Raw genomic sequence first — 27,313 nt, 5'->3', positions numbered from 1 at the left:
AAAACTTGTTTTCTTTTTGTTCTGTTTTGCTCTGGCTTTAATAAGGATATTGTTTTTGTTTCTTGCCAGAGAAACAGGCCAGCCAAGTGCATATCAACATCGCCCCTGCAGCTCCTCCTCCTGTACAATAGTAAGCCCAGCCAATTTCACAGGTGCCTGCAGGGGAGACAAAAGACACACCAAGACAGTATTATTGGAAGTCGGTTCCGCCTTTTCTCTATCTCCCCCCCCCCTTTGGATTAGTATCGGTAGTAGCCAGTGGTGGGATTCAAATAATTTAACAACCAGTTCTCTGCCCTAATGACCAGTTGGCTAGGCATGGCTCGGTGGTCATGTGACTGGGTGGGTGTGGCCAATTCAACGTCACTCACATCAATGGGCGCTTCAGATCAACTGTTGCAATGTAATAAGGGTTAACCAGAGAGGCAGTTTCTCTAAGCAGGGCCATAAAGATGAGGCTAGAAAGAACACCAGAATGTTTCCTTCCTGCCTTCCTTAACAGGATTAGCCCTGTAAAGTGGAAAAAAACAAAAGGAGATTTCTTCCATCAACCGGTTCTCTGAACTGCTTAGAAAGTTAACAACCGGTTCTCCCAAATAGGTGCGAACTGGCTAAATCCCACCACCGGTAGTAGCATTCTAATCCTGTATTCAATAATTGAAGGAAAACAGATGTATTCATAGGCCATATTCATTTGTTCCTCACCCACCAAGTTTGTAAACACGTAGTTCCTTGATATGAAAATAGGCAAAGGCCTGAAGTTTTCTTACCTTCAAGAGATGCCTGCACAGATCAAATGCCTAGGGTTTTTTTTGGGGGGGGGGGGGAGGTTTGTATAAAAACAGGCATGCATCAGAGGGTTTTTTTAGGGGTTTAAAAACTCCTTTTAGATTCAAAAATGTGTCCAGATATCCACCCCTAAACCTAGTTTAGCTTGCACTTGGGTATATCTTCAGGAATCAGGAAATATCTCTGAAAACAAGGGCATTTCTCCCTCTACTGCAGTATGATGGGTGGGGGGAAACCCAATCCTTTTTGATTTCTGTATGTAGGATTCCCCCCCCCCCCATTCAATTCAGGATGACGGTTTCAAAATGAGTTTAACTTTACGGAATAGAGGACTCACATTACAAGATTTAAAGTAATAGAGCAGGCAAAAATTAGGGAAGAAAAGATACTTAAGGATGCAGTTCACGCTACGGTCTAAAAACCATAATGGGTTTTTAAAAATTATATACACAACAATGTGAAATCACAATTGCCAGCTCTGTAGCTGGTGCTGACCTTCATACGCATTGAGTTTGGATCAGGATGAATCAGTATAGTATATGTGTAGATCCAAGCTGTGTGGCCTCTTTGCAATCAAAAGATGTAAATTTTGTCTATAATTATATTATTATCATTGCTTTACAATTTAAGCATACCCAATAATTGCAGTTTATAGATGATTTATATCTTAGCATGTTATGCAAATCCAGCCAAGTCCAAACCACAGTTAAACTGGCACATAGGCATGAGTCTCTGAAGTTCCTTTACAGCTGTTCCATTTCTTAAAGAATAGAAGATTCTTTCTTAACTTCTTTCATTCATGTGTGTTTTTCTCTTTCTGGTTTTGTTTTGTGAATCCATTTCATTTAAGGCCATTTTCCATGAGGTTAGGATTACTCACCTAGTTCAAACTGGTCGGAAAGATTGCCACAGGCTTGTCTGACTTCTTCACTGTCCCAGCCCAGAGGATAGAGAGCACACCCAGAACCAATCAACAAACCTACAGGTGAAAGAAAGCAACATAATTTTAGCCAGACTACATAGCCAATGAATGAAGGTTGGAGGCAGAATCCTCATTTTCTGTTTATCTTTCTGTCTCTGTGTCCACAGTTGGTGGACCATTGAGAAATGAGTGGGCTACTGAGTGCTCTAACTTTTTCTCTACTGAATAACTAAAAAAATCCAAATGTAATGTTAATCCTTTGAATTTATAGAAAGACTAGCTGGATACCTGTGCTTTGCGACGAAACTATGTGATCGGACAATCCAGGAGAAATGCAATTCGCTCTGGTTCAATCTTTTGGCTCAATGGTATTCGGTGATTGAAACACATAAGGGAATATCACTCCCGCCTTCTTGAGTCCGGAAGCAGTTCCAGAGGTGAAAGGTTTTGGACATTTTGGTAAGATTCTGACATTTAGTATTGTAAGGAGCCCCAGACCACTCCTGAGTGAAGGAGTGGAACGTCTGCCAGTTTGAACTGAGGTAAAGGAATGTGAGGTAACTAGCAGATGGATCAGAGTTCTTTTCAGGTGGGGAGGGGAAGTAGAACTCCTTAGCATCAGAGCATGTTAATTACTGTATAATACGAATGATCTGATGGTCATTTTGAAAACTCCTTTCTTAGCGAGCACCTAGAAGCCAAGAGGAACATGCTTGCCAAATTTCAAGTTTGTAGGCTTTACAGTTCTGGAGATTTCGTGATGAGTGAGTGGTATTTGCCTTTTATATAGAGAGATTAAAGGATATGAGTTGAAACATCATGTGCTATGTTGACAGCAAGGGGGAAATTTGTATTTGACCAAAGAAAAACTGACCGAATTCCTGATCTTAAGAGTTTCCATCAGGTTTAATTTAGCTTAGGGTGATGTTATGGGCACATGCAGTATGTAGTCTTCCTGACAACAATATGAAATGATTCACAATTGCCTTCTTCCAGAATGTGTAAGTCCAGCTTTCAGTTTTGGAGTCTTATGAAAACAACAAGCACAACCAAGTTTCAATCTTGCTTAGCTTCTCAGGCTAGATAGTTCAACCAAGTATTGCTATCTGCAGAGGCTCATCTGATTCTCTGCCCCCCCCCCAAAAAAAATATCCCTAATACAAATGTTGAGAAGAGCAATCTAAGTGAAGATGTTATCCTATCATTGTTATATAATTATTATTTTTGTGATTCACCCTGCCCAGCATTCATGCATGCATTTATGATTCTTGATATCTTGATACATTCTTCAGAAGTGTTTGCCTCTAAGAATACATAATCTAAATCTAAATGTATTGGGTGCCTTAATTTATGCACTTGGAAGCAATTCCTTAGGCACAGCCATCAGTAAATGCAATGCATTTAACATCAAATCAATAAACCTATCCAGGCAGATTAGCTCTAGTTATTCCTTTGAAGCGTTTTTGTGGGATCTGTTTTGCATTCATTTCAGCTTTACATCACAGTCCACCAGAAAATGGTTTTCCTTACATCAGCTGCACCAGAGTAATATTTTTAAATTGATTTTTTCTATTTTTTTCTAAGAACCAGCTTTATTTAAGATCCGACCAATTTTACTTAACTTATCATCCAGCACAATTTCCTCTCTCCTGCCCACTTTGAAGCCTCAAATACTGAAATCAAATAGGAAAAACTAAGAGCCAATTAGGGCTCCCTCCAGCTGATTAAAGTGACAAACCTCGCAATAATGCTTGTATCTTTACAATTTATATTTTTATTTGTTTCCTAACATGATTTGATTGCTTATTAGTAACCTCTTCTGACCCCCCCTCTTCATACACCAAAGCACGCCAAGACAAAGATACTTCAAGGATTTATTAACACACAGACTAGACCTTGGCAGCAATCCAGCACAGACTGACCTTGGCAGCAATCCAGCCTGCCAAGCTAGCCACGACAGCTTCTCCAGCTCTAGTGAATACATTGATTCCTGTGACGAGCATGTGGAAAGTCATTCCTTTTATAGTCTTGAGAGGAGCCTAATTACCACCAGCTGAGTTCAATTATCTCCTGTAACTGCATAACCGTTCTTTACGCCTATTAGCCCTCCGTTGCCAGGCATCCAGGACCAACTCCCTTGTCTCCTTCCCACTGCTCCAATGCATGACGTCAGGATCACACTCCCTTGTCTCCTCCCCACTGCTCCAAGGCTCAGGCACCAGAGCTTGGTGGCCAACCAGCCTCTCTGCGCCCTGCTCGGAGTCGGAACCCTGTCCAGGGTCCTTCACATCCTCCAGAGCCGACTAATAGGGCCCCTCGCTGTCGGAGTCTGGTGGCAGCTCCAATGGCTCCTGCTGGGCCACAACAGTAACCTATGGCTATCACTAACAAATCACACTTGGCCAGTAAAGAATTCTATTCTATTCTATTCTATTCTAAGTGTGCCACTTCCTAAGATATGGCAGTTTTGGGGTAAAACAAGCCCTTTGCCCTTGCTTCACGATGAAATGGGTAAAATTAAATTGAGGCTTCATACTTGTGGGTATGTATTTGGGAGGAGGAGGAGGATGGGGGAAGGGGGAGGGGGAGGAACCTCCTGGCTATCAAGGTTTCATTATTTCTTCTTGCATTTAAATACAACGTGCGGAAATCTGTAATGACACCATGATTCTGTAGCCAGGTATTTGTTCTGGACAGGTACATATATGGCTAGAGATTGCAGTGCAGTCTCTCTGCTTGGGTGAGTGGGATGGGAGAACTATGGCTCATTTGAGCCTAGAAGCTAAGTGTTTGGGATGAGGCAAGCATCTGGGGTGGTGGACTGTTCATATAAGCAGAAGAAATGAAGCTGCACATTTTTAATAAGATGTGAATTGGACTAGAAACCAAATAGAAAAATCCAAATCATATTCATTCATAAAATTTAATCTACTGATGAGTTGTGAAACCAGAGACCAGGAAGTTCAACAAGGGTTTGTCAAATGAGAAAACCACCTGCTCCTGAGCCCTCTGGAACTCCAGATGGAAGTTTTCCAATCTGAACTGCCCTAAGTTGACCAGAAGCTCACAATCATGTTCTCCAACATTAGTTCCTGCATTGACTTCTGCAAGAGGGGCGTGTGCACAAGCAGTCCTTTTTATAGTCTGGAGAGGAGCTTAATGACCACCAGCTGAGTGCCATTACCTCATGTACTTGCGCAACTGTTCCTGACGCCTATTAGCTCTTCAGTGCCGGGCATCCACAGGAACAACTCACTGCTGGCGTCCGGATCACTCTCCCTTGTCTCCTCCCCACAGGTCCAAGGCTCAGGCGCCTCCTGGTGGCCAACCAGCCTCTCTGCACCCCGCTCGGAGTCGGAACCCTGTCCAGGGTCCCCCACATCCTCCAGAGCCGACTCTCAGGGCCCCTCACTGTCGGAGTCTGGTGGCAGCTCCAACGGCTCCTGCTGGGCCACAACAGAGAACTATAGCCCTTTTATGACTTGTGGACTTCAACTCTCAGAATTCCCAAGCCAGCATGGTCATAAAGGGGTCATAGCTCCCCACCTCTGCTAAATGAATGGATGAAGCAGCTGCCCCCAAGGTGGAAAAATAAATAAAAAGGAAACTAAAATGTAACTGATTGCCGCATGTGAATTCATGGCATAAACCCCAAGCTAGTTCCTTACGAATCTTTTTCATAGTTTGGAATCATAATTAAAACAGTTAATAGGACAAAGAGGGATTTATATACAGGAAGAGCTATTTAAAAAATTGTTTCTTTGTTCCCAGTATTTTCAGTTACAGCAAGAAGAACATAAGATAATAAAAAGAACCATTTCCAGAGGTCAAACAACATATGGAGAACTTCATGAAAATTCAAACAAAGGAAGAGTATGGAAATCATATGCAATTCCTGTTGAAATAAACTGCAAGAATGTAAAGGAATAACTATCGACTAAGCTATCCCATACAATAAGCAGCAATTTAATCTTGTTTATACAAATGAATGCCCAGTTTCAAGTTCAATGAATAAAGATTAAGTTACAAAATAAACATAGGAAAGAAGAATGAATGGATGGGAAGGGAAAGGAAGTTAGAGAAAATCATGGCCAAATTAATGCAATCCTCAAAAGATTAAAGAACAAAGGGCAGCGTATAAAGCAATGTATGCATTTGGTGGAAGCCAAAACTGGTAGTTTGCATGAATAGAAAGGAATGGAATAATACAGTAAATAGGGTGAGTATAAACTAGTTGTTATGCAGGTAGTCCTCATTTAATGACAGCAATCGGGACACTGCAATTTCTCTCTCGCTAAGCAATGTGGACACTATCATGTGACCACATCACTTTCTGACTGCAATTCCAGCCGTCCCTGTTCCCATTATAAAGCAAGGATCCCAGTTAGTTAAGCATTACAGGGCGGATTTGATTTAAATGAGTGATTTATAATTTAAATCACTAGTAAAAAGGCTTGATTTAAATCAACTCGATTTAAATCATAATTTTTAAACAGCAACTGTCATCTCTGTCCCGCAGCGGCTCCTCCTCTTGTGACCCGCTGTTGACTCACCAACAGTCCAATTCACTTTAATGGGACGGCTGGTGATGCGGCAGTGACACAACAAGGTGAGGGACATGGCGGGCTGCAGGTGAGTGGATGCCGACTAACAGGTCCTGCCATGATGCATCTGAAATGACAGGTGCTATTTAAATGTAAGGACTCATTCTTGCTGGTAGTTAGTATCTTTAATATTATTATTTGCAAACAAAATGAAGGTTTCCTATTTAAAGTGCATGCTAGCTCAGCTTGCACTGGATTCATTGAATGAGTTTATCAAAAATGTAAATATTGCAGAATATGTAGTCTCATGCTACATAACTAAGCTACATTTCATGCTGAATAAACTATATTATTAATGTATCTTAAATAGAAAACCATCTTTAGATAGATTTTTTTACTCCAAAAGCATTTTATTAAAATAAATTTGATTTTAAAAAATCCGATTTAAATTTTAAAAAATCCGATTTAAATTTTAAAAAATCCGATTTAAATTTTAAAAAATCCGATTTTAATTTTTAAAAATCCAATTTAAATTTTAAAAAATCCAATTTAAATAAAGTGTGCAGTCACCAAACCAATTGTTAAACCAGTTGCATCCTATCACTGATTGTAATATCGAAGTGATGTCAGTAAAATCTAAGGCTAAAATCCTAGGGATAATAAATGTACACAATGGACTATAGACTTTAAGAGTGATACTGGCTTTTGACTAATCATGCATAGGAGCACACCTGAATACTGAACACACTAGAATGAGATAGCAATTCAATCTAATAGTGATCTTTGTTATCTGAAGACCACATCTTTATTAGAGACAGAATTGATACAATAAATATATTTAAGAAATCCTCAAAGACAGTTCAAAACTGAAGCAGACCCAGAAAATACTGAAGATGATCCAAATAAGATTCTATTGTATTAAGATGATGGGTTTGTTATAACGAAGCACAGGAATTGATATTCAGACGTTTTGGTCTGCATGTCACTTTATTATTTTCATTATCTATAATACATAAAACAGGAAATGGGAAATGTTGAACAGGAAAGAAGGCAACTCTATCCTTTGTGTACTTGTATTCTGTGTTACAATCGAAGTACCAACAAACATAATTTACATTATGATGTCTCACTGCACATTATATTACTTTGGCATCATCATATCTAAGGTTGCCCATGTATCATGTGTTTTGACATATTATATAGGCTCAAAAATTAGGGTATAAAATGAGGAGGGGTATCTATACCTTCCTTTGGACTCAAATCCGGATGAAATGGAAGCAGTAAATATTGTTTAACATCTACACTCACATGGACTCTCTTGAGGGGTTACTAGAATTGTTTTAACATATGTTGTATAATCATTTGAATAAATGTTTACCTGCCCATAACATTAGCACTACTATATAGATAAGTAGATTCTTTTCTAAGCTAGTAATACCAGCACACAGAGAGACGCACACACACAAATGCACAGTCTTCTCTGTACAACTAGGAAAGATCTGTTTCCTATTCTAGTCTTCCTTCTTAGTGCAGTTAATTCACAAGCTGCTACATACTTGCTTGTGAAAGCTTCATCAATCACACAGAAAAAGAATGGAAAATACAAGTCACATTTTGCTACGACAAAAAAAGTACAATGCAAAAAGTCCTGAGAGAGTTCATAAATTGGACTGGACGCCCTGGGGGGAAAATGTTGTTGTTCTCTTATATATCCCTTACACGGAATGACTTTAAAGACGTATACACATGTTTAGAATTAAATAATCTTGAACTGATGTTATGATATTTAGGACTGGAATTGCACTGTCTTCAATGGTGCATGAAATGCATGCATGATTTGAGAACGACGGTATAAATGTTTCTCACTATTTGTTAAGCAGAACCGAAACAACAGGATATTGGTCGTTACCAAAAAGCCAAGGAACATAGCTAAGTTGCAATGGATTTCCAAGGAGGAAGCTAATAAACTTATGCATTCTGCTTTCATCAGAAATCTACAAGAACCTTCTCATAATTTTAATTGTATGTAAGGATTCATTGCATTCTGCTCATTTTAGAATGTCTTCCCTTGGCTTTTATGCTTTTAAACAAATATGCAATTTTAATTGATGCAACCCTATCATCACGGTAAAACTATTTTAAACCTTCAAAGTAGCCTAACTGCACATCTTATGTTTAAGCATCATGTACCTTCTCAATCCCAATACTTTTTTTAAAAAAAAATATTCAAAGTGAATTGTTCATCTCTCTTTCTCACCGATCTTTCTAAAGATTTGCATGCAAATGCTGCAAGCTGGCTTGAGAGACAGCCCTGTTTTTATTAGGCAAACTGCCCAGGGTTCATGAAAAATTTAGCTACAGCTGAACAGGAAAACATTGACTGTTGTTGATACAGCACACACAAAATTGTTGGCAAGAATCCATGGCCCGGGGAAAGAAGTGACCTAGCTATTATCTGATCTGCCGCTTAGATGCAGCTGCAAGAACGTAACTCTTTATTATTGAAACAATTATTTCTGAACAGCAGGGGTCCAAGAAAGCATGAATTAATTTAGTAATATATATTCATGGATTGTGAGGGGCACAAGCAACTGCATTGGGGGATAAAGGTTGTGCCAGTAATTGCTGAATTGATTGTTTTTAAAGCTCCACTGACACCCAAGCTGCCATTAAATTAAGCTTTATTTTTTGCGAAACAATGTTAGGACTCTATTTTTTAAAAAACGCCTCTGTTGGCTCTCAACCTAGCAATTAAATATTGTGCAAAGAGCAATGATTGCTTCCCAAGTGACCGTTGTTCACAAAGAGGTCTTGTAGCCAAATGTTCACGACCGACTCTTCAATCCACTAAATTAATAATAAAGGTTACACACCGCATTGCTCTTCTCAAACGGCATCTAAAATAGCTAATTAAACCCCCTTCATTTCCAGCAAGAGGTGCACAAGCCCAAGGAGGAGGAGCACAATCTGATAATGCAATTACATTTTCAACCCAGACAATTGTTTTAACAGGGGGTGTGTGGTGGAGGATAGTTTTAGCCCTTTTGCAATCCTGAAAAAGTGGTCTCCTTTGGGAGGGTGTTTCACAAAACCGAAGCCATCAAAATCTCGCAGCTCTACTAGAAATTCTGCCTTGATGAGCCTTTCCTTGATCAGTTATGTTGCACCCTCCACAGGACACCAGACAGGGAAAAGCCCATAGAGGATTGGAAGCAAGTTCATTTAACATAAGAAAGAAACTCTTGAGAGCTTTATATAGGACACTTTGACCCCTGATTTTGTGCCTGGAAACTGGATGGCCAGGGCAGTGACTACCAAATACGCTCTTGCTTGTTCCTGCCAACCCCATTTCATCCGCACAAGTTGAAGCTTCTGACAATGCCTCACGGGCAGAACATACATACAGTTGATTGCATACATTCATCACAGACAGCAGACCGAGTCAATCCACTCATGTGCAACACAACTGGGAAGCTTTCTATTTTCAGTGGCTTGTTTTCCTGCTCCTGGACAATGAGGTTCTGTGTAAAATCCCGGCGTTGCAAAATATCAATTGTTTGCTTTAAAATCGCCATGCGATTCTGGGCAGTGGACAGTATGTTTGTTATCGCAAAAAAAATAACAAGAAGCTTGCGGCATCTTAAAGACTGGCAAATCTACTGTGGGACATGCTTTTGTGTCGGGCTATCTTTCAATATTTTATGTATAATCATCTGTCAGCAGTTTTAATATTGGGGAAACTGGAGCATGTTTACAAAAAAGATTAGAATCTCAAATCAAGTTTGTCATCTGGAGATGTCACGGATTTTACTGTTTTCTTGGCAGCAATATGGAAGACATTTGTCATTTTTCCTTCTTCCAGAAATTTTTAACACATTCTTAGTTTGATTTACAATCTGCTTTATTAAAGAACTAAGAAGGTCCCACCTCATTTAGACAACTCAAGGTCAGCTTGGTGCAGCAACTTAGCTGGTCACAGAAAGTACAGTGAACATTAATTTGAGATTAAAAATAGGCAATAGCTAAAAAATTACAAGTAGAACATTTTGTTTCTCAGGATGCTATCACCTAATCTGGAGATGCCTATCTAGTCAACAAAGGAATTCTAAGGACTTCCATTATCAATTAGAATTAGAATTCTTCAAGTGACTTGTGCATATTTGATCATATTCATACTCCATGTAGAAGTAATCATTCCGAATATCTTCCCACATGGAGAAAAGAGTTCAAAACATGAATATGCCCTGCATTAAGCACTGGGAAGTTTTCCCATGGAAAAAAAATGGGTAGATAATAAATGGATTGATAGGGCTCACCTAGTAATTTTCCCAAAGCAGAAGTGGAAAAAACAACTGTGTGAAGAACTTCAGTTGAGGTCCTTCAAGCAGGATAGTAGTAGAAATCTGGTGAGTTTGCTAGTGGCCAGAAGTTTCTTATATCTATATAAAGAGTTGCTTTAGGTTATCTTCATTTCAACTTATTGGGGGAGGGAGTTATTTTGTTGTTTTCATTGCAAATAACTCCGAATTTTAAAAGAACCTTTTGTTACTCCAGGGTTCATCCAGACAATTGTTTTAGCATGCTCCAGCCATGAGATAATACAAGGTAAGGAAAAGGTAAAGGTTCTCCTTGCACATATGTGCTAGTCATTCCCAACTCTAGGGGGTAGTTTATCTCCATTTCAAAGCTGAAGAGCCAGCGCTGTCCAAAGACGTCTCCGTGGTCATGTGGCCAGCATGACTAAACGCCAAAGGCGCACGGAATGCTGTTACCTTCCCACCAAAGGTGGTTCCTATTTTTCTACTTGCATTTTTGCATGCTTTCGAACTGCTACGTTGGCAGAAGTTGGGACAAGTAATGAGAGCTTACGCGGTGCTAGGGATTCGAACCACTAAACTGCCATTCTTTCCGATTGACAAGCTCAGCGTCTTAGCCACTGAGCCACCGTGTCCCATCAACACAAGGTATGCTGATGCAAATTGATTTTCACCCATATCAGAGATCACTTGGGAAAGGAGTGACCTCTGTATAACCAAAGGAAAAATAAGGAGCCATCAGATCCCACTTCCCAAATAATGTCCATAGCTCATCATGCAAATAGCAAAACTTAGGTAGAGAGAAGTTGGCAAATACCACTTCAAACATCACTTTGGACAGAACTTGGGAGTTGTATCTATTCCATTTTCTCAATGTGGCATGTCTAATATAATAACTTTTAAACCAGATATTAACCTTGGCTTTATTGTCAATTGTCAAAACAAGTATTGTCCGAAACCAAAACATCATTCTAAGCAAGACTTTCGTTTATTTTTGTCACAGAAATTTTTCTCAACAATCAGTGTTATAATTTCTCCCATCTTTTTTAATTTCATTTCATATCTTCCCAAAGAACGTTGAATATGAAATGCATTACATATTTGTCATGGTATTACCATCCATTTTACTTTGTCCACAATCTTATCACTCATTTTATTCCTCAGTTCTATTTGATCTTCTATTTTCATTGTTTTAATTAACATCTTCATCTTCTGTTGGAATGTACTAATTTCCTCTAAACCTGATCTTCCAAAACCAACACCAAATCATCTGTAAAAGCTCTTAACTTATAAGTTTCTTTTTAAATCTTTACTTGCACAATCCTTTCATGTTGTCTCCTATCTCTATTCAATGTTTTAAGGATTAAAATAGATAAGAGACAATGGGCATTTGTGCTTTGTTCCGTTTTGTATCTCACAAGACTTTGATAGATCACCATTATCTATAGATTTCTGCAACTATCTGCTTTCCTTGAATTATACATTGATCTTATCCATTTTATGAAGTTTCTTCTAAAGTTCATACCTTCCAAAACATTAAACAGAAAAGCCCAGTTCATACTGTCAAAGGCCTTTTCTGCAACTACAGTAAGAAAATCAATGCTAGCTTTTTGTTGTGTTGTTCCAAGTACTCCAAAATTTTTGATATTATTCTGTAACTACCCTGTTTCCCTGAAAATAAGGCCTCCCCGGATAATAAGCCCAATCGGGCTTTTGAGCACATGCACTGAAATAAGCCCTCCCTGAAAATAAGCCCTCCCCAAAAATATTGCAACACAGCAGCAGTGATGAGGTGACCATGCTTGCCGCCTCCTGCACATCAAAAATAATTATACCTCCCTGAAAATAAGGTCAAGGGCTTATTTTGGGGGTCAAAAGAAAACAAGATCCTGTCTTATTTTTGGGAAACACAGTATCTTTTAAGTAAAATACATATTGATCCTCATTGATCCAATACATTATTGTAAAATTATTCTCAACCTATCAGTCATAATTGTTCTAAATCTGTAGGCATTGTCCAATAATTATATTTGCCTACATAGTTTTTTGTTAAAATCAAATCTTGCCCTTCTTTATCATTTAAATTAATTCTTTATTGGCTTCTTTCCAGTTCTCTGACATCCTTTCTCCTTGTAAACTAGAATTCACTGTATTTTATAAGGGTCATAAAAGGCATCTGCAAAAAATTTATAATAAGAATCTTGTAATCTATCTTGTCCAACCAACTTTCCAGTTTTAATCTTTTTTAAAGCTTCGCAACCCCTCCTTCCACCATGCTCCATTTGTAATCTCTTTTTGTTCCCCTGTAATCTGCAGTAATTTTGTTTCTTAAAGTATTTATGTATTTTTTTCAGAGAAATATGTTGTCCTTTATGCAAATTGGAATAATATTGATGAAATGATTTTTTGCATAGCCATATTATCCACTAATGCAGTCTCTCCCTCTTGCAGTTTCAGTATCTGCAACTTGTGCAGATGTTAAGCTTTTTGATAAAAGTTTTTAAATCTTTGAAGCTCCCTCTCCTCCCCTCACTTTTAATCCAATAAGAATGCTGACTCACCAAGTGGATTGCTTTTATCCTGCCACTCAGAAAATCTCTCTTCAGCTATAAATTGATTACATCCAGAAATGTTTACGAAAGTGAGTCTTTTGCAAACATTGTGTTCAGATAGGGTGCCTTACAGCTGTGCTTAACTGAAATTCCTTGACTCCCATTGTTTGTCTCATGAGTCAACCAAAAAACCCTCAATTCTTGCAGTTTCCTCACAAGGAGTAGTGTCTGGAGTGGGTGATCTCACAATCTCTCCTTGTCCAGGAAAACTATGCTGGCCAGAATTCACCTTCTGGTGGCCAATCTCTGTCACAATGCTGTGCTCCATAGTTTTTTACCTGGAAGCTCAGGACACGACATATATTATTGATGGCTCTTTGGTTCCACCACAAAACCGCGGTAGACGAAAGCGCGCTCGACGAAAGCGCGTACGTGACGTCATCACAGCGCGACGAAAACAGCACGCTGTGAGCAGTAAACTTAAAATTAATGCGTAAATCTAAACCTAACCCCCCCAAACCTAACCCTAAACCTAACCCTAAGCCTAACCCTTAACCTAACCCTAAACCTAACCCTATACCTAACCCTTAACCTAACGCTAACCCTTAACCTAACCCTAACCCTAAACCTAACCCTTACCTTTACGTGAATCGGCTTGCTTTAAAAGCGCTTTTTAAAGCGCCCTTTTTTCTCTGCGGTCGTATTTGTCGCACTGCTGATGACGTCAGGTACGCGCTTTAATCGGGCGCGCTTTAGTGGACCGCGGTTTTGACGGGTCACGGGCTCTTTTCCCTGCCCCAAATTGCTAAAGCCTCTTCACTAAATCCGGTCTCCTTCAAGATTGCTTTCAAAAGGACTGGCAAGATTTGCCCATTTGGACTGGTAATCTAGAAATTTGGAGTTAAACCAATAAAAGAATATTGAATGTTAACAGCATTTTATTTGTTAGATTTATACCAAGCTTCACTGTGTGTGTGTCTTTTCAGCATGCATTTAAATGCATCCATGTTTAATAATTACCTTAAGAAAAATACAATGAAATTGGAATACACTAAGAAGTCATCTGAACCTCTTCATTTTAAACATGAAGCTATATACGGAATCAATGAACTATGGAAGAGGGATGAGTTGCCAACATTAGAAAAGAAGGATAAAGTATTTTTGCTTAGCAAGAATCTCCAATTTGGCAACAATAAGAACTATGTTTCTGAACCCAAAGGTGTTTTTTTAAGAGGCAACTGGACTTTCTTGTTTTTCTTTGAAGATATTTCACTTCTCATCCAAAAAAAGCACCCTTGGGATAACCATGACCTGGATGACTGAGAACCTCCATAGACATATGTCTCTGAACAAAATCTATCTGGTATTTCAGTTTTAAGTAAAGGAGGAAAGGGAGAGAAAAATCCTAGAATCCCAACTGAAGATTGAGGCACAAAAGGTTAAAATCGTAACTTGATTACCAGCTAACTTTCTGGATCATTTTCTGGCTACTATAGGTAGTCTTCAACATACAATCACAACTGGGATTGGAATTTCCATCATTTGCCAGTCTGGTCATAAAGCAAGTCACCACCTGACCAGATCGCATTTTACCACCATTTTTTACCACAGCTGCTAAGCAAATCACCACGGTTGCTAAGCAAATCCAGCTTCCCCGATTAGCACTGCTTGTTGGAAACCAGCTAAGAAGGTTGCAAATCACATAACCGCACGATGCTGCACCCAGTTGTAAATATGAGCCAACAGCCAAGAGTCCGAATTGCATGCTTTAACTGCAAGGGTGGTATGACGGTCTTCATTTCAAGAAGTCATAAATATTTTTTACAAGAAATAACTTTGACTGTCATCAAACAAATGGCTATAAGTCAAGGACCACCTATATGCAGTACTCCAAGGAGTAACTTTCTTGCAATAAAAATTGTTATTCTCCATTTATATCAAAGTGCTGCCTACTGATGCCAGGGATATTCGCTGGCAGCATCAGTGCCAAATGCATGCCTGGCGCTTGCCTAAGCTGGCTGATATGATTACTGGAAAAGGAAGCAAGGGATTATTATGATCCCCTGCTATTTTTCTGCAATGAGAGGAATCTCTACTCCTGGCAGTTTGGCAACACGAATGATAGTTGTGTTGGACTAATGACAGCCTGCGAGGGACTAATCTATCATCTTCCATTTCTTAGAACATTAGACATATGGCTAAATATTTTATCATCTCCCACATTTCATGGGAATGTGTTCACACATGACAAATACATGGCTCTAGGTGGCTATATAAATCGGAATAATAAATACATAAATGGGAAAAAGAGCTTTTAGCCATGTGTGCAAAAGTGGGGACTAGAAAAAGGACCTTTGTCAGAAATGTTTTATGGGACAGAGGGATGTTACTAATAGATCCCACATTCCCATGAAATGTGGAAGGCAATAAAATATTTAGTCTTATTTTTAATACAACACAATGCTGAGCTAATATTTTTTTCCAGATACTTTGCAACAGCCTGTCTTTTACTAAGTAAAAAGAGAAAAATAGGCTAAAAATGTTTGGATGAAGAAAATTTCCCAGAACAAAGTCTAATGAAAGCTTAAGCAAGTAGGAAATTTTTGTGCTGTTCCTTCTACAGAGGAATCATTGGAGCAATGGTTAGTTAATCACTTGGGTTTAATCATTACAGCTGATTTGCTAAAGATATACCTGAAGTATACCTGGGTACTTGATTAAAGATATGTGTCATGGTGGACTTGGAGCAATATCTTCGGTGTTATGTGAACTATCAGCAAACCAACTGGGCTGAGCTTTTGCCTTTTGCGGAAGGCAAAAGGCAATATAACAACACTGTGCATAGTAGCATTGGGTTTACTCCTTTCGGGGTGGACTGTATATGTTTGGTCAACAATGAACAGTGGGTGGCTCAGGGGGAAAAGGGGATTTTTTAGCTAAGCTGCTTTTCGCATGAAAAAAACCTCAGAACTGGCTCTGCTTCTTCTGTACCCATATGGAATATTATCAGTAAAGCTATACTTTTAGAAAAACAATGCCCCAGAAGTTTCTTTTGTGGCATGTGCAAATGAGACAGTTGACATTATGTCAGCTCTCCACAAAAGAACACTCTGACTGATGTTTCTACACGCCATGCCTGCACAAGAATTGAACAGGAACACAGGACTTCAGGGGAGGAAAGAAAGCAAACTTGTTCACCTTCTCTTCAACTCATGTGCTTCCCTATAACCTTAGTCCAATCTATGTACCAAATATATATCCTAGTAAATGTTTCCTTGCTAAAAAAAATTACTATAATCTCAAAGCAGAGATATAACAATTAGTTTCTGTTGTTGTTGTTAGTTGCGAAGTCGTGTCCAACCCAACACGACCCCCATGGACAACCTTTCTCCAGGCCTTCCTCTCCTCTACCATACTCTGGAGTCCATTTAAGCTCACACATACTGATTCGGTGACTCCATCCAACCACCTCAATCTCTGTTGTCCCCTTCTTCTTTTGCCCTCCATCATTCCCAGAATTTGGCTCTTCTCCAGTGAGTCCTTCCTTCTCATTAGGTGGCCAAAGTACTAGAGTTTCATCTTCAGGATCTGGCCTTCTAAAAAGCAGTCAGGGTTGATCTCCTCTAGGACTGACCAGTTTAAATATTTTGCAGTTCAAGAGACTCACATGAGTCTTCTCCAGCACCATAGTTCAAAGGCTTCCATTCTTTGGTGCTCAGCCTTTCTTATGGTCCAACTTTCACAGCCATACATGGCAACTGGAAAAACCATAGCCTTGACTATACGCACTTCTGTTGGCAGGGTGATGTCTCTGCTTTTTAGATTACATTACAAAAGCTTAAATTCATTTCACAGGATAGCAAGACCAACAGCAATGGTGATAGCAACCAAAATCAGTCATATCGGCCACCTAAATTCAACAGAAAGCTTTCAGGAGCAGATGACCTAAACTGGTACCAGATAATGGCTTTGCATCAAACTTGCAGGGCAGTATTTGTGGAAGGACCCCTGAAACAGGTGTTCTTTTGGATTACTCCACTGTGAATAATTGGCAGGTAAAACATCATCAAAGAAATGTGCCACTAGATCACAATGGACAGATTGGCAGGAAAACAGGTAGAACAAAATATCAGATATTTAGATCCCAGCCATGCATGTATCATTATCTGGGCTCAGCAATATTCTGGCAGCCTAAATGGGTTCTTCACAAATGTTTATACCAAGTTTATAGAAGCTCGTTTCCTTTGCTAACTTTGCACCAAGATGGCAATTAGTCTTAAAGTGGAAGTGCACCGTATTTCAATTCAATGGTGCCTGGTTTATCACTTTCTGATCAAACTGTGTATGGATCATAGGATGATGAAACGTTCCCTCTTGGTTCTTTTTTCTTCTGTGCTAGTTTTTATATCTATGCATTTCCCTGGACAGAGTCCAGAACCTATAACCAAATTTGGCATTCAATTAAACACCAACCTCCTCCAAAAGGTTACCTCTTAGTTAACGTCTGTGGGTGAAGTTAGTTAGTATTGTGGTCCAGGATATTTAATACTCAATCTGGATTTAAAAAGTAATTAGGAAAAAGGAAAGGCTTAGTTGAGCTAAAAATACTGGTAAAACAACAACTTCAGGCTCTGCCTAAATTGCAGAGCATCACAGAATAAATGAACCAACACGTGAAATAGTTCACAAAGACTTCTTCTACTTTACGGTAATTGGGGCTACTTTTGGGGGGACAAAAAACATCAACAAGAACATATTTTTAAGAGAGATTTGAGAAAGCAATTAAAATAACAACATATAATATTACCTGAGCAACCCCCAGCAATATTGTTTAAATAATAGATATTTCATAAATGTCTATGGAGATTCTCAGTCATCCAGGTGTGAAAAAAGCACTTTTAGGATATATTTCATAAACCTCTCAATTTTTACCATTTCATAAATCTAACTAATAAACTTTCATTTCATGTCAATGTATGACATGCTATGGGCTGAATATGTCAGGCATCCCTTTTTAGTTGAAAGGAAAAGTGTTATTTAACACAATTTCTATTACCCGTGTAATAAATTAATCATATGCTTTATTCCTGCCATTTCACCTCTGTCTCTCTGCAAGTACAGGCAGGGCTGGCAGGGGGGGGGGGGGAGAGGATCTGAAAATTTGAAAATGCAGTCAATGCTCACATCACACACCCATGGTACACTGTAATTTGTGTAATTAATCTAAGTGCTTAATTTATTTTGTAAATTGAATAATAAGATAACATACGCTGGGTTTGCACAAAAACTAGGCTGAAAACATGTTCATCTGCCTTGCAGTTCAAAGCATTGTGTGAATCTGCTAGCAATCTGTACTGGTGAAAGGTTTGATTTAGGAGAAAACATTTGATATTTTGCTATTTCCCGTGTTTTCCATTTCTCCTATTATTTCATCACTTACGGGTATATGTCTTGTTTTTTGTCTGAAAACCCTGAGGAAAAGGCCTGTGTTATATTTGCAATCATGCACAATTTCCTTCCATAGTCATTATGCATTGATTTTTTTAATTGTTGTAAGAGACATTGAAAAAATATTTGCTTAAAAACTAGTGCAGAATCAAAATATGATGAGCAAGAGAGAGAAACGTAGAATAACTGAGACAAACATTTCAAATGAAGAACAAACAACAATCACCTCTGCAACAGAACTTAGGGCTGTGTGAGTTTCATTGCTTTGATACATTTTAATGAGCCATGGGGGAATTCCTAAGACAAACATCTACCTCTACAGAAAAGAACTGGAGTTTGTTGCTTGCTTTATATATAATAAGCCTCAGGACTACCTAACTGACATATTTCCACTGCTGGGGAACTTCCCAATGGATCAATTACATTTATATACCCCATTTTTTATTATTTCAAAGCAAATGACTCACATCCCTGACACATGGTACACAAATAATGTAACTTGAAAAACTGATCTCATTTCTCACCTAGCTCTTTGTTATGAGGTCAGGTAAATACATCAAAGAGAAAATGGAAGTGAATAAGAGTCTGGCATCTCTTGAGATCTGAAGGTGCGGGAACAAGGTTTTTTTTTTTTTAGAAGTAACTACATTTTACAGACTTTTGGGTCTCATTCATCTGCAGTTCTCCAATGTATTCTAGGATGTACTTGAGCATTATTGATTCCTACTGTTAGACACACTTGACTTAAAAGGAATGACAATCAGACTAAGGCTAATGAAGCTCAGAGAAGGCAAAGAACTTGGAGAGAGGGACAGATTAGGAATCACAACTGAAGAGGAGAGAGACCCAAAGGTGTTTTTTTTCAAAAGACAACTAGACTTTGTTTTTCCTTAAAGATGTTTTGCTTCTCATCCAAGAAGCTTCTTCAGTTCACTGAAAAAGCTTCAGTTCACTGGAGAAACTTCACTTCAGTTGACTTTACTGAACTGAAGAAGCCTCTTGGATGAGAAGTGAAACCTCTTCAAGAAAAAACCAAGTCCAGTTGCCTTTTGAAAAAAAGCACTTTTGGGACAACTGTGACCTGGATGACTTAGAATCGCCAAAGAGAGAAGGAGAGAAAGAAGGATCAATCTAGAGGTTCCACCACAAAACCGCGGACGACAAAATCGCGGTCGATGAAAGCGCGCATTTGACGTCATCACAGCGCGACAAAAACATCGCGCTGTGATAGAAAAATGTAAAAATAAAGCGAAAACCTTACCCTAACCCCCCCAAACCTAACCCTAAACCTAACCCTAAACCTAACCCTTAACCTAAGTCTAAATCTAACCCTAAACCTAACCTTTAACCTAACGCTAAACCTAACGCTAACCTTTAACGTAACGCTAAACGTAACCCTAACGCTCTAAACCTAACCCTAACCCTTAACCTAACCCTTACCCTAACCCTAACCCTAACCTTTATGTGAATCGGCTTGCTTTAATTTTATTTTTATTTCCATTTTTAATTTTTTTCGTCGCGCTGTGATGACATCATATGCGCGCTTTCATCGATCGCGCTTTTGTGGACCGCGGTTTTGACGGGTCACGCAATCTAGACTCTAGAGACTGAGCAAATCAAGAACAGTCAACCTTGCTAGTTGATATAATAAAACTTCCAATGTGTCCCTCTGAATTAATAATACCAAATCATATAAATTTCCAAAATGAAGAATGAAACAGTACTGGAATTTTCCTCAACTGAACGGAACACAGAGAAAGTAACACCTTAAATAGGCTGTGGTATTAATTGCAAAAAGAGCAAATCACTAAGCACTTAAAATGTTGGCATTGACCTTTCTAGCCCTAAACGGCTTACAAAACCAACCACTTAGTCATTATGGGTTTAGGGGATTTTTTTTAATTGTTGATTTTAATCCTTATTTTTAACTCCTTATATTATATCTTGTTTAAAATTTTGTTGGCTACCTTGAACAGAGGCAGGTAAATGAAGCCAGTGTTTTTCCTCTACATGAAATGCCCACCCCACAGGAGGTTTAAGAACAGAGATTCAGCCAAATTAATAGTACTACAAAATACAACACAAGAGGAGTAACCACCCGTTTAGCTTTTAGCTGGCTATTCACTCTGATATTAAAATTGTGAAATGTGTAATCTTTGGGATGGGCCATGTTTTGTGTACAAACAGGATTTGCTGTTTATTAAATACAGGATGTGTGCCTCTGGCCTTTTTTTCCCCATCCTGGCTCAAGTGCAGTAATTTAGCAACTGCTGCTCTTCATAGAGGCTAGCCAACAGGTGTAAGGTTGGACTAAATTTAATTCAGCAAGGACTAAATTTAATTCAGAATGAGAAAGGTTCACATATGAAAAAAGGGAGCAATGATGAATGAATGAATAAATCATATATTTATTCACATCCACGAAGTTACATGTTAATACAATAAATCCATTCTTCTTGTGTTGGGTTAGATTTTTCCTTAGAAACATAACTTCCCTTCACAGCCCTTCTGTACAATGTTAAAAAGGCTACATCCATTATTTTCTTTCTCCAATGCCTTGCTTTCCTACAGTCCACCACACTTCTGCACAATTATCAAATATCAAAATGTTTTGTACGTTATACTAAGATCTTGGTGCTTCTTATCTTTGTTTCAGCATGAAAACCTGATGCAAAATCTCAACCCCTTGATTCCCCCTGATCACTCTGTCCCCATGGAGCTGCAAGTGAATAGCTGAGCAAATAATATAAAAGGCCTTTTCCCCCCATCTTCAGCCCCAGCCATTGCCTAAAGGATGAGGAAACAAGGGGTTAAACATCATCATTTTGAGTTGCTGTCCAAGTTGGGCCTATTGATTGGGGCTTTCTAGCCCAGGGTTGCTAGGGGCGTAGTCTGTCCCTGTTGTTGCAACTAGAGGGAATAGTCTCTGTCTGGCTAGTAGTTATAGTTGCCATGTTTACTATCCTTGTCACATTGTTCAGCTGCTGAATGAAGGATCCTAGGATACTAACTAATTTGCATGGGGCAACTTGTTCCTCTCCACCAGCCATCTTAGTAGGAGGCAGAATAGCACTGCTCAACTACTGTTTGGAGAACAAGACAATTCGGCAAGGGAGGCTCCAATTCAACATTCACAACCTCATTAAATAAGAATTTGAATTTGAACTTCATCCGAATTTGTAAGCTGTTTTCTGAAGTAGGAGTTATTCTTCAATGTGTCAACTAAACAGGACTGCAAAGCCCTTAATATTAATCATATAACTAATAAGGCAATAAAAAAAAAGATTTGAATTACAACAATTCACAGTGAAGCATACAAAGCATTGAACTTGATTGCTTTCTTTAGTATTCACTGCCTTAAGATATATTCCTAGTGCTTTTCACTGACACACACACACACCAAAAACAAGTTGCTAAATTGGCACTATATACTGTACAAATCAGTACAAATAATTATCGTTCCAGTCATTTTGACTACATCAAAACTACATTAAAATACGTTCATTCTGCCTCCACATCAGCAGTACTTATGGAGTAAGTTTACTTAGTTTCAAGTACACTACAAGACAAATGCAAATTGTTAGGGTAAGATTCTCCATTAATGAAAAAGGTGAAATTTGGTAAAAACAGCCACAAAGTGAAACTCTTGTACAGAAAATTATTAAAAATTATGGTAGAAAATGATGGCAAAACTAATTTAAAAAACAGACAAATATTACTGCGTAAGCACCTATTAGAAATGTGAGTATTCTGGAAGACTTCACATTAGAATCTTTTGAAGAAAGTTTTCCAGCTCAGTCAATGGAAAAATGTATATAAACAGTTCATGTTTATTTAAATATAGTAAAAACAAAGCTAATCATGAATATTATGTAAATTTCTCAGAAATCTTTCTATTAGCTGAAATAAATGATTTATTCAGCAGAAAAAGTAGAAACTAGGAAAGAGATGAATATGTTATATTCAGATTAAAACCTTTTTTTGGAAATTGTTTTATTACAATGCTTATAATTATTTTAAACATAGTTAATGGAGTACATTTTCCTTAATTAAGAAAAATAATAGATATACTGCTACACATCACAGCATTAATTTTATTTATTTATTTATTTATTAGACTTATATACCGCTTCATAGGGCTTTCAGCCCTCTCTAAGTGGTTTACAATTTTTTTTAGCAAATTTTAGCACCTAAATTTATCTGCTTCCATAAAAGTCATTTGGAGAAATTAATTAAAATTGTCCAATTGAATTTACACCAGGTTCATGTTACTTCATTGCTAATTTTTTATCACTCAATGCCCTTTGAAAAGTATGCTTGTAAAGTAGAAGAAATCCCCCAAAATAGGTGAGTGGGATATTTTCTACTGACATTGGAGTTCATGCTATATCTTTGTATTTTTTTAATCAGCTTGGATCAGGGGTATCAAACTTGTGGCCCGCGGGGCAGATGTGTCACACGCTGGCCATGCCCACCCCCATTTTAGCGAAGGGGGGGAATCATGATACGTCACATGACAATGTGAGTTTGACACCCCTGGCTTGCATGGATCTGGCTTTAAAGAGAAATTGAGAGGCAACCATTAGTATTAACTTATATCATCAAAATAGAAATTTGATGTACTCTCTGAGTTCTACATTGCAACATCATTCCCCCACCCCCAAAATGTTTAGAAGGGAGAAGATGAGACCATTATCAACAAGCCACTTCCATTTCTACCACTATCACCTCCCTTTCAGAAAACAAACTTCCCATAAATTTATCTTAGCAGGGGGTAGCACTTGGCCAAACATATCCAGATCTGGAAGCTAAGCAAGCTTAAACCTGGTCAGTGCTACCTGATTCCCCATAAATAAGACCTCCCCGGATAATAAGCCCAATTGAGCTTTTGGGCGCATGTGCTAAAATAAGCCCTCCCTGGAAAATTAGACCTCCCCAAAAATATTGCAACACAGCAGCAGCCATGAGGTGAGTGGGCTCACCGCCTCCTGCACCTCAAAAATAATAAGACCTCCCGGAAAATAAGGCCAAGCGCTTATTCTGGGGATCAAAAGAAAATAAGATCCTGTCTTATTTTCAGGGAAATACAGTATGATGACACATCACCAGGGTATTTCAAGGCTGGAGGCCAAATTGGGGAAATCAAAAAAATACGCCAGAGAAAGTCATGGAAAAATCACTTCTACAGAGTTGACCAAGAAACTGCATGGATGTGTTTGTAACCAGAACTTCTCAGCAGGGAGATCTGCTTTACCTCCTCACAAAATGTCATAAAATGTGACTTCCTATATAATTCTTGGGGGGGGGGTTCTCCCCCTTCACAGCTGCAGAGGTTGGAATTGAAAACAGCTGCAAATACACACATACACACACTCAGACGGATTACAGCCACAGACACACACAAAGGAAAAATTAGAATTAAAACCATATGGTCAGAAACAATAAACTAGAGGAAATGGTCTCTGAGACTTGAGCAGACTTTGGGGAAGGGAGAATAACTTTCAAAATGTGGTATGAGCTCCCATCTAAAAATATAGATTTTCTAATATGTTATGTTCCCCATTTTAATATGAACTGTTGAGGGGATGTTCCAAGACACAATGGTCTTTCTGTTTGGTACAAATGGTTAGAATTGTGGTGTATTGTGTTCCCACCAGAACAATTCCTTCAGGCAAACATGACTGAGTAGCAGTCAAGTACTCTCTCCCTGCAAGTAATGGGTGGAAAATCTCACTACTTCAGGGGCAAGAGATTAGAATGAACTCTGAAACAGTTATTTTCCCCACAGGAAAAAAAACAACACGATAGAACAGTAATAAAAAGAGTTCAGCATTGGAAATTCCATTCACTGTCTTTTTTTCCATTATACATATTTCCCTCCCATATTGAGAGGCTGGCCCTAGCAGGAAAATGAATATAAGAGAGAGTTTGATTCAGCAAGAACAATGGAGGCATTGTGTCTGCACTGGCAGGCCTTGGTTCCAAGGTCAGGAGTTTGCAGGTACTTACCCCCCAAGAATTGGATGCCTCCAGCCACCCTGCCCACAGTTCTGGAGATCAGCTCATATACACAGCATCCCATGAGCGCAGTGAGGGCCACTAGAAGAAGGAGGCCGCTGCCCAAACCGGTCACCACTGTGCAGATCTGCCACTCCACACTTGGAATGGCCTGGAAGGATGCGTAACGTCCACACTGCTCCACCATGACTGTCATCTGGCGGCTCTCATCTCGAACAGGATAGGAACATCTCCGGAAAGTGCCAAAAGAGACTGGTTTCTCCAGCTGAGAACCCAGCAGCCAATAAGGCATGAAGAAACCCACACAGGAGGCTCCAGCGCAAAGGAAGGAAAACAAGGCCCAGATCACTCCGGCATAAGTCAGGCTAGAGGCCATTTTCCCAGTCATGATGACCCAAAGGAGCTTGGAACAAAATCCGCCACCTGATAAACTAGTTTTGGAGATCTGCAGGTATTTCCTCAGTTCCAGGAGTCTTGGAGTCCAAGGAAATCTTCCATAAGCGCCGTCAGACTCACTTCTTTTATCCTTAAGATTCCTGGTATGGCAGAGATGGAGCTTCTTCTTGTTACTTCTTCATCCCCAACCAAAGCTGTAATTTAACAAGAAGCATTAAGGAAGGGAGCAGGATAAGGAGGCAAACTATAATGAGTTCTTTCAACATGGGGAAGTGGACCAAGAAAAGCAGTGATGAGAATTAAGCTTAAACCATGAAACCAAGCTGGGGGGGGGGGGGCAATGCAAGAAATGCAAGGCTGAAGGTTGGGTTAGAGAAAGAATAGCTTGTCCCAGTCCAACAACCCTCTAATGAAGGTGTTCAGAATGATAGGATGGGTAGTCCTACCAGGCATCGGGCTGGGAGAAGCTGTAGGAAGGTCACCAGATCTAGCCCTGGGCTCTGCTCTTATGGCTTTCAGTGTCAAGTGAAAATGAACTCATGAATCACAAAGCCCCACCTTTTAGTTTGGTGAAGAAACAGGTCAGCCTCTCTCATCTTTCCTACCAAGTCTGGTTGTCAGTTGGCAAACAAAAATAAGAGCTCTCTTGTTCTTTTGACATGAGGAAGTCAGCAGTAGAAGCTTTATGGAGTCTGAAAATACCACCCCACAAGGCCCATGGTCACGTCACAGAAGTCAGCTGGACAGCCCACATCTGCCTTGCCTTCCGACGGAGATAGCAGAGAACTACTAAAAAACCCCAGTGACAGTTGAAGGCAGCAAGCACATACTAAAAGCTCTCGCTGCTGTTGTTACGGTATGTAGTGGCCATCCCTATTTTTGCAGCCTGGTTAGCCTTGCAATATCAATCCTGAGTTGCATGGAAATCAGTGCTGAATAAAATCCTGCCACTTACAACCCCTGGAAGGGCTACGAAAACCTTGGGGGCAGAAAGGCTGGTGGTTAAGAGAAATAGGATAGCAATGTACCATGACTTTTTCCTCCTGTTATTCCTCTTTGTGTACAGGAACAAATTGAGCCTCAGAGATCAGGAAGACAATAAAACAAAAACGCAAATGGTCTCTTGCCTTTATAAGAGGCTGTAAAAGAGGGAAGTTGAGGCGTTCACAAATTAGGCTCTGCCTCCGGGAGTTACGGCATCTGCCCAGATCCCAACCAAGAACAAGCACCAGCCCAGATCACTTTTCACAACAGAAGGGAAAAGAATGGGCTTGATCGCATTTGGCAATAGGAGGAGGAGGAAGGAAATCTGCCAGTCCTTTCAAATCCAAAACCCAGCCTCCACTTCTGGGAAGGAAGAAGGCCCGGATCAGGCAGAGGAGCCTTCTTTGAGCATCCCCAGATTTTCTCCCCACCCACCCACCCGCGGCAAAGCGAGACGCACGCCGCGCCCCTCCCCACTCCCCCGGGTGCCTGCTTCGCCCACTCCACGCGATCAAAGAAACTGTACCGGGCAGCGACCGAGAGGAAGAGGCGCAAAGAGGGGGAGGGCGGCGAAAACAGCCCCCCTCCCCAAAGCTCTTTGCAAACTCTCCCCCGCTGGCTGTCAATACGGGAAAATGGGGTGCGCGGGTGGGTGTCTCCCCCCCCCCCCAAGTGCTGAGTCACGGCCTTTCTCCGGACGGCCGGGCGTCAACGCCGAGGGGGCGCTTGCCAGCCTGCCCCGCTGGACTTGCTGCTAAGTTTGGGTTCCGCTGGGCTCCCCATTGCCGCCTCGAAAGGGGACGATCCGGCACTGAGAAAAGAAGCCGCGAGGCTGGGGTTGGGAAGGCGCAGGAAAAGCGGGCGGGGGTCCGACCCCACCTTCCCCTGCTCTTAGATCTGGAGCAGGCAACGTCTCTTTTTTTCGCCTTTTGCCCCAAACGGCTTCTCCGCCCGCCTCGCCTCCAACCGAGCGGCGCTGGGCTCCTTGAATCGGACGAGGATCGCGTCCCCGTTCCTCCCGCCCCTCCCGCGGTTAACTCCTTTTACCAACCTGCCTGCGCCGATCCGGCCCGGGCACACATGGAAGCTTGCAAAGCGCGGCCTTTCTGCAGCTGCTCGGCACGCGTCGGAGCCGGCAGGCGGCGGCTGAAGCAGCAGCAGCAGCAGCGGCGGCAGCTTTTGGTCCGGAGCGCAGGACCAGCTGCGGCCGCCGCGCTCGATTCTGGGAGGAGGGAAGAGCCAAGCGGGGTCCCAAAACCTCGGCGCGAAGAGCTCCGCCCCCTGCCACCTACGAGAAGGAGGAGGGGGAGCTTCGCGCGCAGCCTTGTAAGGCGAAGGAGGACA

At 40.2% G+C, this 27,313-nt stretch overlaps 1 protein-coding gene across 1 annotated transcript; it reads right to left on the bottom strand.

Moving 5' to 3' along the window:
• LHFPL6 (LHFPL tetraspan subfamily member 6) lies at positions 1 to 27,313 on the bottom strand. Its single transcript, XM_032214518.1, has 4 exons — positions 27,021 to 27,313; positions 24,581 to 25,179; positions 1,670 to 1,768; positions 1 to 156 (listed from the first exon to the last, which is right to left on the bottom strand). Exons 2-4 carry the CDS (start codon positions 24,975 to 24,977, stop codon positions 38 to 40), a joined length of 615 nt encoding a protein of 204 aa, XP_032070409.1. The 5' UTR covers positions 24,978 to 25,179; positions 27,021 to 27,313; the 3' UTR covers positions 1 to 37.

This window comes from Thamnophis elegans, chromosome 3, assembly GCF_009769535.1.
Source record: "Thamnophis elegans isolate rThaEle1 chromosome 3, rThaEle1.pri, whole genome shotgun sequence".
Taxonomy (NCBI): Eukaryota; Metazoa; Chordata; class Lepidosauria; order Squamata; family Colubridae; genus Thamnophis; species Thamnophis elegans.
The sequence above is the reverse complement of the archived record's forward strand: the minus strand, read 5'-3'. Positions and strand labels throughout refer to the sequence as shown.

What these genes read in the sequence shown, in the direction of transcription:
- LHFPL6 (XM_032214518.1), bottom strand. Translation starts at nt 24,977, where the DNA reads ATGACTGGGAAAATGGCCTCTAGCCTGACTTATGCCGGAGTGATCTGG. An exon ending in AGGCATCCAATTCTTGGGGG is followed by an intron (nt 1,769 to 24,580) that starts GTAAGTACCTGC and finishes TTTCACCTGTAG; the next exon opens with GTTTGTTGATTGGTTCTGGG. An exon ending in TTCCGACCAGTTTGAACTAG is followed by an intron (nt 157 to 1,669) that starts GTGAGTAATCCT and finishes TCTCCCCTGCAG; the next exon opens with GCACCTGTGAAATTGGCTGG.